The sequence below is a fragment of the Equus przewalskii genome, chromosome 20, assembly GCF_037783145.1.
Source record: "Equus przewalskii isolate Varuska chromosome 20, EquPr2, whole genome shotgun sequence".
NCBI classification, from domain to species: domain Eukaryota; kingdom Metazoa; phylum Chordata; class Mammalia; order Perissodactyla; family Equidae; genus Equus; species Equus przewalskii.
The window spans coordinates 8,302,832-8,317,687 of NC_091850.1; the positions used below are offsets into that span (position 1 = coordinate 8,302,832).

General features: G+C 40.4%; 1 protein-coding gene across 5 annotated transcripts in view; it reads left to right on the plus strand.

Moving 5' to 3' along the window:
• Positions 1-13,856, plus strand: part of ADAMTS6 (ADAM metallopeptidase with thrombospondin type 1 motif 6) — a 308,400-nt gene extending 294,544 nt beyond the window's left edge. For all 5 annotated transcript variants that reach the window (XR_011530545.1, XR_011530546.1, XM_070587433.1 and 2 more), the window contains one exon: positions 10,684-13,856. Coding sequence is in view for 3 of the 5 variants with exons in the window: in XM_070587433.1 (XP_070443534.1) it covers positions 10,684-10,793 (110 nt within the window). In the remaining 2 variants the exon portion in view is untranslated. The remainder of the gene's footprint in view (positions 1-10,683) is intronic.
• Positions 13,857-14,856: the final 1,000 nt, after the last annotated feature.

Sequence of the window (14,856 nt, forward strand, 5' to 3'; positions counted from 1 at the left end):
TTTCAAATGAAAATTATATGCTTATGAACCTATTAAAAAGAGATCTATTCCTTTTGGCCAGATTTATCCATTTGAAGTGATTTTTAAAAAATTACATTCAAGGCCTAGCCTCGTGGCATAGTGGTTAAGTTCGCGCACTCCACTTCAGTGGCCCAGGTTTGGATCCTGGGCGTGGACTTAGACACTGCTCATCAAGCCATGCTGTGGTGGTGTCCCACATATAAAATAGAGGGAGACTGCCACAGATGTTAGCTCAGTGCCAATCTTCTTCACCAAAAAAAAAAATTACATTCACTTTTTTGAAATGTTTCCATAGGAATTTATTTTAGGGAGTGCAATCATCTTGTATGACAGGATACAGCAATCTTGCATCTTTGCAAGTAGTCTGGTTTTTATATCTGAGCCTCAAAATGGTATACTTATTGTATGATGTTCTCTCTCAAAGAAATATAGCCTTGTTCTACTTTAATTCAAAATCACAGCTTTAATTTGCAAAACCTCTGGCTCTAATGCCATCTATTTCTTTTTTGTCCCTTTGGTAAAGGACATTCTGGAAATATAGCTTTCCTTGTCTTGAGAAGGGCTCAAAATCCATGACAAACAAAAGTACTTTTCTTAGCAAAACTCTCTCTTTTAAATGATCTAAATCAAAATATCTCTTTTCTGTAAGACTGCAGCAAACAACTTTTATCCATTGTAAATTATTAGCAATCAATCATGTGTGTTTAGGGGTTTGTTTTTCTTTCAGAGTTGGAAGATAAAAGGTTGAGGTGGAAAAGAGGATATAACTATCATATTAAACTGCTGTATGTTAGGTATTATCTTAGGTTCTTTATTTTTATTATCCGTCTTATATATAAGATGTATATCTCATATACAGAGAGGAATAGTGACTTGCCCAAATTACAAGACTAGGAACTAGTAGAGTCAGAACTTGAACCCAGATTTGGCAGAGCCCAAGGGCATGTCAGTTTCAACTACATTTTCATGTTGCTCTTAATTTACTCTTTAAAGTAGGCTATGAACTTTAGCATGAAAACAGAGCTTCTGGTTATGAAGTAGAGAAACTTCTGGCATGACCATCAGCCTGATTCAACAGATTAAGGCTTAATCATTGCTGAAAGAACTGGCTTTTTGACATGCCCACAACAATAAATATGTTAAAGTTATGTTTATGGCTTTATTTTAGGCCATTTTAGTAATTTCTCCAAAAGCTTTTCTTTGGTTGTTCATTATTTATACACAAGCTTTGCAGGTGAAGATGCAGTGCTGGTTTCAGAGTGAGTGGAATATCGTTTGCAACTGCACTTATTTCTGCCTTAAAGAAATTCTGTTAAAATGAATAGGTGTTAATCTGAGGTTTCTTGAATTATTTGGAGAAACACCTCATGGTCATTTAATCTGCTTGGTCAAATTACTTTTATTAATCTGAAGTAAGCAGTTAAGACAGTATTTTTAGTCTTCTCAGTATAGGAGAAAACTTTTAGGAAATTATTAATCCAACAAAGTATGACTAATCTTAGAATTGTTATTCCCTAAAACTGTTGGCTCATTTAAAAGAAAGAGGATCAGTCTCTTTTACAAAATTAGATTTAAAGCATAAAGAGTATGTCTGTCATAACTTGTTTTGTGTTCTCTTTGGCTTCCCAATAGCATATATCGAACACATTTAAATACCTGAAACTATCTGTTCATTTCATCAGCAGCTAATTATTGAATGCTTGCTGTGGCCAGCCTCTGCCATTCATTATGGAAAATTCAAATACATTTATAACTTCATAGTCTTACAGGGAAGATACTTTAAAAAAAAAATAAAGGAAGGTGGAAGGTGTTATGTGGAGCAGTCTACACAAGTGCTAAGACAACTCAGATGAAGGACCAATGACCTTAACCTTTTGGATCAAGGCAAGCTTCATAGACTAAGTGGTCTGTGAGCCAGCCATAATGTGTAGTTGGAACAACCCAGCATGTACTTGGGAAAAGTAGATGAAACAGTTGTGTTGAATCATAAGTTGTCATTCCTAGAGTTATGGAATGGGCAGATAACATGGTTTTCAAAGGAGAAGAGGCTGTTGCATGAAAGGATCGTGAGAGTAACCTGATATGGCTTCTGGGAATCAGATCAGGGAGAGAAGAAATGCTCTTACTAAGGGAAATTTGGGAGAAAAGTCCAGTAGTCGGGGAAACAGCATGTTCTGGTGAATGTACAAGGGCAGAAGAGGACCTACTTCTCCCCTGAAGAGTCAGAGTCTCTTGACTCATAGTGGGAGGCTACTGAGAACCTGGTTCAGCTCTACCGGAAAACGGAGTAGGACAAATAGAGATCTCTTGGGATCTAAAATAAAGTCTTTCAGGGAGGGCTCTATGGATGAAATGGGCCACTGATAGAATCTTGAGAATAGTTTTAACTACCAAAGTTTAAGAAATGGTTCCCCTTCTAACATTGATACACAAAGTTGAAAGGATTTTACAATGAATACCCACCATCTGGATCTAGCTTTAACAGTTTACTGAACTTGCTTTATCTCATATGAATGTATATGTGACGTTTTTTAAATAATGTGCTCCATTAATCCAACCATTAATTCATTAGCAAACATACCTACTGTTGACAGGCACTGAGACTATGAAAGGAATATGACAAGATCCCTGTCCTCAAAGGGAGCACAGTTTAGTAAGGGCAGCCACATGCAAACAAATGATTTTCACAATATGGGCAGGCAGTACCGTACGTAACAGGGGTAGAAAGAAGCTAGCATGAGTCCATAGAGTAGTACCCACAGAGGAGTGTCCGTGATTACCCACAGAGGAAGGGGTAATCAGCAGAAGCATGATGGAAAATGCAGGCTTGAGTGGGGCACTGGAAGGTATGAAACTGTGAAGTAGACATTGAGATGCTGGGCATTCCTAGCAGGGGACGTCATGGGGCGTGGAGGCAATGCAGTATGGCTGCAGTGGGTTGGCAGATGAGCAGGCAGTGGAGATGAGGCTACAAACAGACAGGGACTTGGTTTTGGAGGGTCCTGTATGCAGTAGAAAGAGGTTAGGGCTCTATCTACGAGTTCTAGGGAACAAGTGAAGGAAACTGGGGACTGACATGCTTAGGATGGCAAAGGTGTAAAGGGGCAGAGGGAGGGCAGCCTTGTGTGGGAAAAGAGTTAGAAAGTTGTTCTAAGAGTCCAGGCTAGAGATGATAAAGGCTTGAACTAAGGCAGATATAGTAGGGATCAAAAGGTGGGTAACGAATTGGAAAAAAAGAATAAAATGGAAAGGAGATAAAAAGAACCTGATGAACAGTTAGACAAGGGGATGAGAGATACAGAGTGGTTCAGTGACTCCCAAGTTTCAGATTTAGGTGACTGGGTACCATTAATCAAGATAAGGAATTTAGGCATCTATAGGGAAATTAAGTGCTTTAGTCAGCAAAAGCCATAATAACATAATGGAATTTGAATAAGATTTTTAAAAATAAAAATAAACAATGGAGAGAGATCTAAGAAATGGAAGGAGGGTAAGGCAACAGAGGTTAGTAAGAGAAGGAAAATCAGAAGTGGAGCATCAAGAAATTAAAAGTTAATAGTGCGAGGGAAATAGGAGGAGGAAGAAGGGAGGTCCAATTTGCCGTGTTCAACATCTGCTTTAGTTTTTTATTCCTGAAAACCTTCAGCTAAGAGTTAAAGCATTATAGGCTTGATCTTGACAGACTGCCACTGATGAGGGTAACACCACGTTGCTGCTGAGAGTGAATTATAGTCATACTGGGTATCACTACATTTGAAATACTACTCAGAGGAATTTTTTAAAGTACATCTGGCAGCTGAGACTAGCCTACTCCAGCTCACCTGAAATTCTATCCCAAATGCCATTTTATTCATCTTTATGCAGTTTCAAGTTCCCTTGTAGTTTATATGGTGAGTCTTTTCAGCTTCTCAATAGCACAAGGCACTCTGTCATCTAGTATTTATTGCTGCCAGGTAATGATTCATGGTGTGCCATGAGCTGGTAACCGAGCCCGGGAAGGTGTGGTTAGTGCACATTGGTTTAGCAGCCCAGGCTGTCTGACAGTGGGTCTCCATCTCCCTCTAGAAAATGACTCTGAGAAAGCCTGAGCAGCTCCAGAAATCTTGTAAGACCTCTGAAACTAAACAGCTACTAAATTTGGGTTTTTAAAGTGGCATCTAATGTATTAAAATCAGTGAAAGGAACAGAGAAGGTCATTTGAAGACTTTGATTTCAAGGAGATGAGGAAGACCAGTTTTTCTTTGCCATTTTAAAGAGCTCATAATCCATATTAGCATTCAGGTTCACATTCCTGGCTGCCTATTTTGGAGGGAACCCTGGATTGACGTTGGGATTATATACCTTGAGGTTGAGTGTGGGTAGCATCCAGGGAGTAAGACTGGGTAAGAAGAAACTGAGGAAGCAAAGAGAGAAAGGAATGCTTAGTCTATGGTAAGATGAAATCAGAATTAAGTTTCATAGTTGATATCACCTTGCTTTGAGGATAAAAAGTTGGTGGACTGCTCCCGTTGCAATGAATAATGTCAAGTTCCCAAGTGAAATTTGTTTCATCCTTTTCCAGTCTGAATATGTAAAATATCAAGGGGTCAAGTACAATTTTATCAGGAAAAGTATGCTGAGTTCACATCCCCCTCCCCCAACTCTTGCCACACACATGCACATGCACAGACTTTGTCATCTCACTTCTCACCAGGCTCTGCATCTCCATGGGCAGTTTGACAGAGGTGCAGCTGGTTGTACTTTTGAAATCCAAAAGCTAGACCCTTAGGTGCTTAAGTCATAACTCTCTACTTACTGTGTTCTTCCTCTGAATCTCATAAAGAACTTACAGGCCCTGAGGGCATGCGCTCTCCAAAGAAAGATGCTGAATGGTCCAACCTGGTCATGGAAGGATATATCCCTGTGTAGCCCAACTCCCTCCAATAATACAATTTAGCCAGGCTTTGCAACATTTCATGACATAAATACAAGAGCGCTGCATTTCAGGGGTTGCTCTTGGACTCCTTGGACCAATTCAAGCCTTCAAAGTCACAATGAATCTGAATCCAGTTGCATCCTAAATTCATAAGCCTCTGTTCAGTATATTTTGAAATTACGTCTTTTAGGTCAGGGCTTTGAAAAATTAATATCAAGCACCTGGGGAAAAAGCCATTGGCACGTCAATGATAAGTAGATTCATGTGTTGCCTATGAAACAGGTTGTCTTATTTTATCATCCAACTCTATCAAAACCCAGAATACCAGTGAGACCCACTCCAGCATACCCGGCAAGTTACTTAAGATTCTAATAATGTGTCTGGATCACATTGCAGAGCCCAGGGGCTGGCTTCCAGCACTTGGTATATTCCAAGACTCCCTGAGAAGAATTTAGGAATACTCCATAAATTGTCCTTCCCACCAAAGTCTCTGGCTTTGGGTAAAGTGAAACTTGTTATCAGGGGAGTGGGGAGGGAAATGTAAAAAAAGGAGAGACTAGTTAGGGCCACAAACTATTTCCTAGAAACCACACAATAAGGACCTCTCACCCTTCCAATAGCCTCATAAGAAAAAAGAGAATGAATGTCTTGTCATTCTCCTCCCAGGGGAGTACTTAGCTGGTACATGATGATAGCAGAAGAGAAAATCAGACTCCTTCATCTTGAAATCCTTGACCCTACTGGCTCAGATTCCATTACTTAAAAAGCATTAGATACAAGTGTATCTGCATGAAGAAAATATGATAATAAAGACCAAAACCTTCAGAATAGATCAGTTACAGAGTGAATATATTAAAAAAAGATTCTACTTAAACTAAAGGTTCCTTTTAATAAATCTCCTAGCATAATTGTTTATTTACAGATTATGTATTACTTGGGTAAAGAGAAACTTTTATTTTTTTAGATATTTTAGACATTGGCTAGAAATCAATGCCAACTAAAGATCACTCAGAAATTTAAACAGAACATTTCTGTTATGATTTTAATTTTAGTGGGAAAATGTGATTTAATTTACGCACAAATTTTTCAGAATGATTTTATCACAAATGTAAGCTATACTGTGTATTGGCTCAAGGGTGGGATTGAAAAGACTATTTCAGCAGGCTTTGAGGATAAGGCAGACTAATGAATGCTAAGTGTCATACTTAATGCCTAACTACATCAGTAAAATGTCAGTGAGTCAGTCCAAGAGCTCAACAAGTCATCCTCTCTAGCTAAGCTAAACAAGTGGCAGATGGGTTGAATGTACCAATAAAATTTAAAACTGATACTAATATTTTAAAGATTACATTTAGCTTTCTGTAAAAATGGGGCTTTAAAACTTCTTGGTGTGTCTAAAATCACCTTTCACTCATGTGATTTTACTAAATTTGAGGAAGGTATAGCTGAAGAAAAGTATTCAGGCCCACACCCTAGAACCCTCCTTTTAAAAAACATTTTCCCTTCTCTAAGGTGGCCGAGCAAACCCCTGATAATAATGCCCAAGAGGTTGGCTTGTCATCAGTGGTATCTGCCAAGAATACAGAAGCATTGACAGGGAGAAACCTTTTCACATTTAGATGTCAACAGAGTGGATTTGGAGTTAGAAAAACCTGAGTTCTGGTCCCAGTTCTCAGACAAACTAGCTGTGACCCAGCATGAGTTTCGTAACCTCTTTGAGCTTCAGTGTTGTTGTCTGTGTCAAGCTGACATTTTATATACTTAAAAGGATTAAATATATAAATATGTAAAACTGCCTAAGGCAGTGCCTGGCCTATAGGAGGCACTTGATAAATTATTTTTAATGTTATTCTTACTAGATTAAACTCTCACGGAGTTGAAAGGCTGAGAGAATGAAAGGCCAGTCATGGTTGACCTTCTTTGGTGAATAATTTTCATCAATCTGAAGACTGAGTCTTCCAGTCTAGGCAGTCCCTGGAAGGCAAAACCAAGAAGTAGGAATGGAATCTTGCTCAGGGCTCCTCTTTCATGGGAGCCCCCTACACTCCAATAAGGCTGAGTGTCCTCATACAGCCTAAGAGTCTCCATTTTAATGTATCATCAAGGCCCTTTGTCCGAGTCTTGGCAGCCCCCATCCCTGTATCTTCCCCTAGGTCCCTCCCCACCCCCATCATAATTTACCTGCTCTGTTTAATATCTTTCTGTTAATTTGCTGATGTATGCCAATAGGTAACCCCTCCCGGGAGCCTGTATACATTCTGAAGGACCCCAGAGAAATAATACATGACGCTTGTTCTCAAAGGCAGATGTGTTGGTGGTGATAGTGAGAGCTAATGAACTGAGTGTTCACTGGAGCAGGGCGCTGTGGCATGTGCTGCATAGGTACTACCTCACGTGAGCTTCCAACATCCTATGAGCAGGTCTCAGCACCTCTCCGCTTCACAGATGAAGAAGCTGAAGTACAGAGAGGCTAGGTACCTTGGCTAAGGACAAACAAAAGCTGAGAGGAGGCAGCTTCAGAATCCAACCCCAGCCCATCTGACTCCACATCTCCCGCTGCTGACCACCGTGTTGTGCTGCTGGTGAAGGCAGGTCCTGGGACATTCATAAGCAGTCTCTACCTCCCAAAGCTTGGTCCTGCTCCCAGGACCCAAGAGGTTTCCTGCTCTCAATCAGCTTAGTCGCAATCAAGTTAGTTGGGAACTAACTTACAGAGATATTGGGAAGTTCAGAGAGGGACACCCTGGGAGCTGTCTTCCAGCCTACCCCTACGCTAGATGGTGCTCCTGGCCACAGGGCCGTGTGCTGGGCCTTTCTGTGCCCAGGAGAGTCTCCTCATTTCCAGCTCTTACCTAAGGAGCAGAATTCCTATTTATATTTGTAATAGTCTGAATGGGGAGATGGAGCGGTAGTTGAGAGGAGAAATAATTTACAAATACTTTATTCTATTCATTGTTTATTATCTATTATTTAATCAGATTCCAAAGTCTCAATCTAAGGAAAAAAATCTATGAATTTGCTTGTATTTTGCTCATCCCAAAGTTTTCCTGATCCATCAACTCTTCCAAAAATGGAATAATGAATCTCCCAATAAAGTTCTACCCCAGAAATACTGACTTGTGTCCATAGGACATTTTCTCAGTAGTAATCTAAACACTCCTCATCAAGAAATTCAGAGTGCAACTTACTGTCATCGGGTGGTAAGAGATAATAATAACTAATATTGATAATAGTAATAGTAATTCAATATATTACACTTACCGAGTGCTAATAAACTTTCTGTGTGCTGCTCTAGGTGAGATCATAGGATACACATGTTCCCTGTGGGAGTGGGAACTCTCATCATCCCGATTTACAGATGAGGGAACTTAGGCACAGAGAGGTTAAGCGATTTGTTGAGAGTCATGAAGTTAGTGAGTGGTAAAGGTAGGATTAAAGCCCAGCAGTCTGGCTTCTAATTTTATTTCCTTGTGCTATTAAACCAACCGATCCTCCTCTATCTGTTATTATCCACCAAATCATTTTTATATGTTGGCAAAGAGGGCCAAAGCTGCAGTTTCTTTTGTACTTGAAGCAGTCCCCCGAAGCCCTGTGGCAGAGTATGAGAGCAGCGGTTTCTGCTGGTGGGCTGCCCCATTGGATGGTGATCTGGAATTAAAGATGAGTGATACTGTGTCAGCGCTTCTCACCATTTTTTTTTTTAAAGATTGGCCCTGAGCTAACATCTGCTGCCGATGTTTTCTTTATTTTCTTCTTCTTCTTCTCCCCAAAGTCCCCCGGTACATAGTTGTATATTCTAGTTTTAGGTCCTTCTAGTTGTGGCATGTGGGATGCCACCTCAGCTTGACTTGATGAGTGGTGCCATGTCCACGCCCAGGATCCAAACTGGCGAAACCCTGGGCCTCTGAAGCAGAGCGCGCAAACTTAACCACTCGGCCACCGGACCGGCCCCCCTCAGCATTTTAATAGTTGCATTGTCTTGACAATATATCTTTCTTGGTAACACTGGTAAAAAAAAAATTTCCACAAAAATATTCTCAGTCTAAACTTTTTTTGGTTACTTTTTACTTGTCATGACAGAGAGGAAAAGAAAAAAATACCAGTGACCTCCAAATTAAAGTATGTGGAGATCTTTTCACCTCAAGTTCAAACTTGATTCACCAAATATCATCTGATTTCATTTTTTAGTACAAAGTTTAAAGAAATTTTTCCTATCTCCCCTACCTTTTTTCAGCCAAAACAAATTTATTGAGAATCCTAGTGTGGAAAGTTTCTATTCGAATCTCTATTATTCTCTTTGTGAATCAAATCTTGAGTGAGGGAGCTTGATGGTGGCAGAGCTTATGTTTTCAGAGGATTGAGGGTTCCAGTTTAAAATTTTAAGTCTTTCACTGAAAGAACCTTGAAAGTGAAATCAAAAAATTGTCACCTTATTTTTCAATAAGAAGACCTGGAGACTTTGCCATTTCTTTGCATTTAATTTTCCAAGGTTATCATATGGCTCATGTACCATGTACATTATCTCTTAGAACTTTAGTAGGTTTCTGAACCCATGAAAAAACAAGCAAATAAACAAGTAAACAACAATAGCAACAACAATGCTGTTCTACTCCACTGAACTTTACCTAGTGTTCTGCCTAATTCTAATTACTTTAAACAACTTACCCGGCATGCTTCAGTATAACCACCTGGAAAAATCAGGGTGGAACTTTGATTCTGGGAGGCATATGGAAATTTAATTACTAGGTTTACAAAGTATTTTAAAATCCCCAGATAAAAGTGATCAAAACCACAACCAGAGGAACCTACAGCTAGAATATACAACTGCATACTGGGGGGCTTTGGGGAGAAGAAGAAAAAAAAAAAGTGATGAGAAGACTGGAGAAGAATATCATTATTAGCAGTACTGGGATTAGATGGGGGTATAGGGGGTTGCTGAGAATCAAAGGCTGTGTCCCTTTCTCTATGCTGTCCCCTCAGTACCATCTTCTGGAACCAGCCTCAAGGGGAGATGGAGAAAGAATCGTTTATTCATCTTCTGGCTGCAGGAACTGCAGACCTCAACTGTGGCAATTCTAGCACTGAGGAGAAAATACACATAGGAAAAAAAAGGCCATGTCTCACTTCCAAATTAAAAAAAGACATTTCTACATGTTTCCATAACCCACAGACTGCTGCCATTTGAGGCCAACCCCTCAAAGTTTTCCTCTTTGTCTAGTGTAGTTGCTGAATCTAGGCCACTGTCAGCAATCCTTTTCATTCACCCAGGCCCATCCCCAGGCTTCACAGATGCAGAGATTCTCTGGAGACATGTGTACTTTGGTATCAAACAATGCAACTCATGTTTGATTTTGGATAACCTTGCACTGCAGAATAAAATAACCCTTGAGAAAGAAGCAATAAAAGCGCTGTAAGAAAAATGACTCATGTTTCCAAGCTGTCTAAAGTGATCACTTATCCCAACAAATGGTAATTCTTTCAAGACACAGTGGGCATGCACCATACTTATAAAAGTCTGGGAGAAAAGCCTTGCAATCATTTTTTTAAAAATTTGTGTTAAAATATATCAAAAGAATGTTTCTGGTAGGCTGTACCAGACAGAGTGTGCTTAAAAACAAAAACAAAAACCACATGGATGAGAAAGCCAAGGTGGATTGGCGCAAGGGGGGGTCCCTGCTGAGCATCCAGGCTCATCGGCTTGTTTATGTGCCTCTAATTGTTTTCCATTTTCTGCCCCCATTTGTTAGAGTGCAAAGATGTGAACAAAGTGGCTTATTGCCCACTGGTGCTGAAGTTCAAGTTCTGCAGTCGAGCATACTTCAGACAGATGTGTTGTAAGACCTGCCAAGGACACTGACCCACGGAAAGCCAGAGAGAGAGCCCTGTCATTTCATCATGGAAATGCGTCCATCAAAGAGAGCCACCCAGAGGAAGAGGATTGATGTCCTTGCAGATGCGTTACCCTGTGGAAAACGTAACCACTGGTCAGCCCTAGCTGACAGGATTTCAATATTATTTTAACTTCTGTGAAGTGGGATTTATTGATCCAAAGTGCTGGACACAGTATTAGGAGGGAATGCCAGATTGGAGAGAGCCAAACAGCACAGGGAGACTTGCTTACTGTGGACCGTTTGAGTTCTTTCGAGTAAATCCAATAGCCTGTTTACCTCCTTGGACCATTAAGATAATTTTTATTATGGACTTAGCAATGACACTGAATCCATTTGTATTTAAAACTGTTTAAAATGTAGCTGTTATGACTTGGTCAACTATGGAAGTAAAGAAGCTTCAGAAATCTTAAGTCATAGCTTAAAAATATTTACTATACTTTATCTCACTACAACCACACCACAATTTAAATTCTAAAAGGGGCTTTGAACTGTAATTTAAGGAGCAATTATAAATCAAGTGTAATGAAAGTTTGTATTATTTTTCTTCATTCCACTTAATTTCCTTAGGAATAATCCCCCTGTTCTGAACACTGCTGTGAGCCATCTATAAACTCTATTAAACCGAACAACAATGAAGGACTTAGTTTCAAGCAGTGCGTCAGTTACTGCAGCTGCGCGAGTCTGTAACGCAGCACTAACAGGCTGGCCAGCTTGCCATTGTGCAAGTGAAGCTAAGATTTCCATTAAAACTTTAAGACAAAAACATTTCAATTTCACGCAGAAGCCAGACCTGGGGTATGGTAGAGACTGAGGTACCAGGCCCTTTGCCACCATCACACAGGATGCCTCAGCTCTTGTTTGAGTCACTCCAACTCAATTGTGTTTACATCCTCACCAGCCACAGAACGGCTGCTGCCCCATTGGATTGTTGTACGCGTGTTGAGTTTACTGAGATGATGCTATGCAAAAGATAGACTGGCTCAGTGACAACCAGGCAGATCCTTTTGCTGACAATTACGATGGGTTCCAGATGTCCCTTCTTTGATATGGCAGAAGGGCATTTATTTATATGAGAACAAGTGTGTGTGTGCGGGCGCTTTTGAGTGTATGGGTAAATGAGTGTGCTTGCACATAAGTGTGCTCTGAGTTTAAAGTAGGCAAGGGATAACAACCAAAGAAGAACAACTCATGAAGACTAGAGATCATAAAGCATAATCTTAACAGTCACTCAACCAAGTATTTTGTATTTTTTACGGATACTCTGAATGGCAATTAAACGTGAAACCCAGTTTCTCGGGCAAGTCAAATTCTAGAATCAAATCTACCTAAATTAAATTGGCTAGCTCATATTTTCCCTATCCACAAGTTTCACATCATGCTCACCAAGAAATTCGACAGTGAGATTGAAAAAAAAGAAAGAAGAGAGTACTTGTTTATATTAATATTGTGTACTTGAACACTTGGAGCCGGGAGCAGGTTCTTGATGGCTGTGCTTTTTGTCCTACACATTGTACACCACGCTACACCAACACCTCAAACTCAGACCAAATGGCTACTTTGTAAAGATAGTACTTGCAGTTTAAAGAGCATGTCTGACTTAAATCCATCACTGTGCTCTGAAACTACTTGTCAGGTGTGTCACATATACCATGACCTGATGTGATGATTAAGTTTTTTCAGAAAGGAAAGAGACTCACAGACTTTAAAAGCCAATCTGAACTTCAAGTTTGCTCTGGACAGTCGGCACAGGATGTTCTTCTGCACGCTTAGTCATGGTCGTCTGTATCTCATCACCTACTTTCTCTCTCAACCCCACGGCTCATGTCCCTGAGCTTTCGAGAGAGACCTATTGACGATACACGACTGTAGGTGCCAAGGCTGCTATTTATGCTGCTCTTAGAAGACCAGCCCAGCTGCACCGTAACCATTCGGTGAAGGAAGGCAGCCCATGGCAGCGCGGCCCCAGCACTGAATTCCTTTGGTCCTTTGCAAAGAGCAGTTAACTTGGTGCTAATGTGCCCTGGTGAAATAAAATAAATAAAAGATGGGTGGTTTCTGTGGCATTTTAGGCATAGCTTTGCTATCGGGATCTGCTTTTCTCCAACATAAATATCAGCTCATGTTTTTATTTCAAAAAGATTTCATACGTTACTGACAAGACTATTTTTCACCTTGCCTGGAAACTAACATTGTGAGGGCCATCCCCCTGGACCCCATGTAGCAGCCCCTTGGTGCTGGAAGCGGGGGCAGCTAGTGTTCCCTCTGGGGTGTGCACCAGTACCAAGGCCAGGAGGCACAGAGCTCCTGGGGGCAGCATCAGCTTACCATTCTAGAAGGAACCAACACAGAATGTAACAGGACTAAATATTTTCAATAGGCGCTGAATTTAAACCTGAGTGGGGAAAAAAGTCGTATTCCACAGCGCATCACAAAACCGTTGCCGCTCTGTAGTCAACCATGTGGCTACATGATGCTCTATTCCTAAAGAATAACAATAGGGTTGTCAGGGGAGGCTGAGCCACCATGACAGGCCCCACAAAAGTAGTGAACTTTATAGACTACTTAGGGAACCCCAAGGAGACTGGCACCCCATGGCTGAGAACAGTATCTGCCACTTGCATCAAGGCCGACCAAAAGGGGAAGGTAAACATACCCCAGTAATTAACCCCTTGAGATACATATGACTCCCCAAGCAGTCCATTTCATTAGGAATTTTTTATTTGAGTGAATGTCACGTAGGTATCCTTAATAATACAGAACGAAATTACCTTTGTATTATTGTGATTAGTTGTTGCTTATTATTTTATACTCAGTATTAATGTGGTACACTGTTACTTTTTTTCCTTTTGTAAATTATATTCTAATTTATTGCCATGTTTCCTAACACTTGTCCTACATTCATTCTCCTGCTTGTAATGAAAATGAAAAAGACATTGTAACACTTGATGGAGTGAAATTCCACACCAGGCACAGATCTTTTTTTAACATAGATAATTTAGTAAAAATAAAAATTCAGCTTGTAAGAATGATTCAGATGGAAGTTGTCTATTCCCTGAAAAGCTGGGGTTAAATTTGCAGTAGGAGGAATCTATCCCTTGGAATACCACACTACGTTATCCAAATTATCTAGGTAGTGTCCGGGATTGAGATAATTGGTTGCATCCTTTTTACCCTCCTCTGAGACTGCATCTACCTATTTGTGAGTGTTTGAGTAACATCTAAATGCATGGACTTCGATATTTCTGGTGGGGCTATATCCCCAGATGCCACCAGCCAGCTCTTCTAAGGCTAGAAAAGAAGTCCAGATTGGTCGCTGCCACATACCATCGATCATTTGGCCCATAACCGTTTTGCCCCCTCCTTTTGCCTTCCATGTAAACTCTTTATTGTAGAAGAGGATGCGAGATATTTCATTGTGGAAAGGGCGCTGAACAAAAGAATTTGTATTTGAAGGATTTTTTCTACTCACATTCAACGGGGAGCATAGAAACATGATGGGCATTCTTTTCTACCTTCAGACATTTCCTCGTAGGCTGCGCTAATGGTTCAGCCATTGCTGAGCTGGAGGATGCTATCATATGCAAAGGTAGCTCTGCAGTTTTTGAAACTCAACAGCTGATATGAAGGTGACCTTCCTGCATACTTAGCTATTTGAGTACTTTCGTAATGACAAGTTCGTCAACTACATAAGACGATGTGGAATGCACAATCATGGTTGTGCTTTAATCCACATACCCCCGTGCCTCATACATACACATTCAATCTTATACATAGGAAGAAATCAGGTGAGATGGTTAGACATCTTGGGTAAGTATTTCTGCAAGATGGTTCTAGAAGCCAAAAGTGGCTGAAGTATTATAATGCTCAGTTAATAGAAGACCTTGGGACTAAACATTTTAACCTCCCACTGCATTCGGCAGGAGTTGGGGAGGGGGCAATACCAGCAAACAAGCTTGCCTTAGCTTAGATTCCTCAGACTCAAGTCCGTCTTTCCATCTACAGTAGTTTTCAAACTTCCAGTTAAATGCT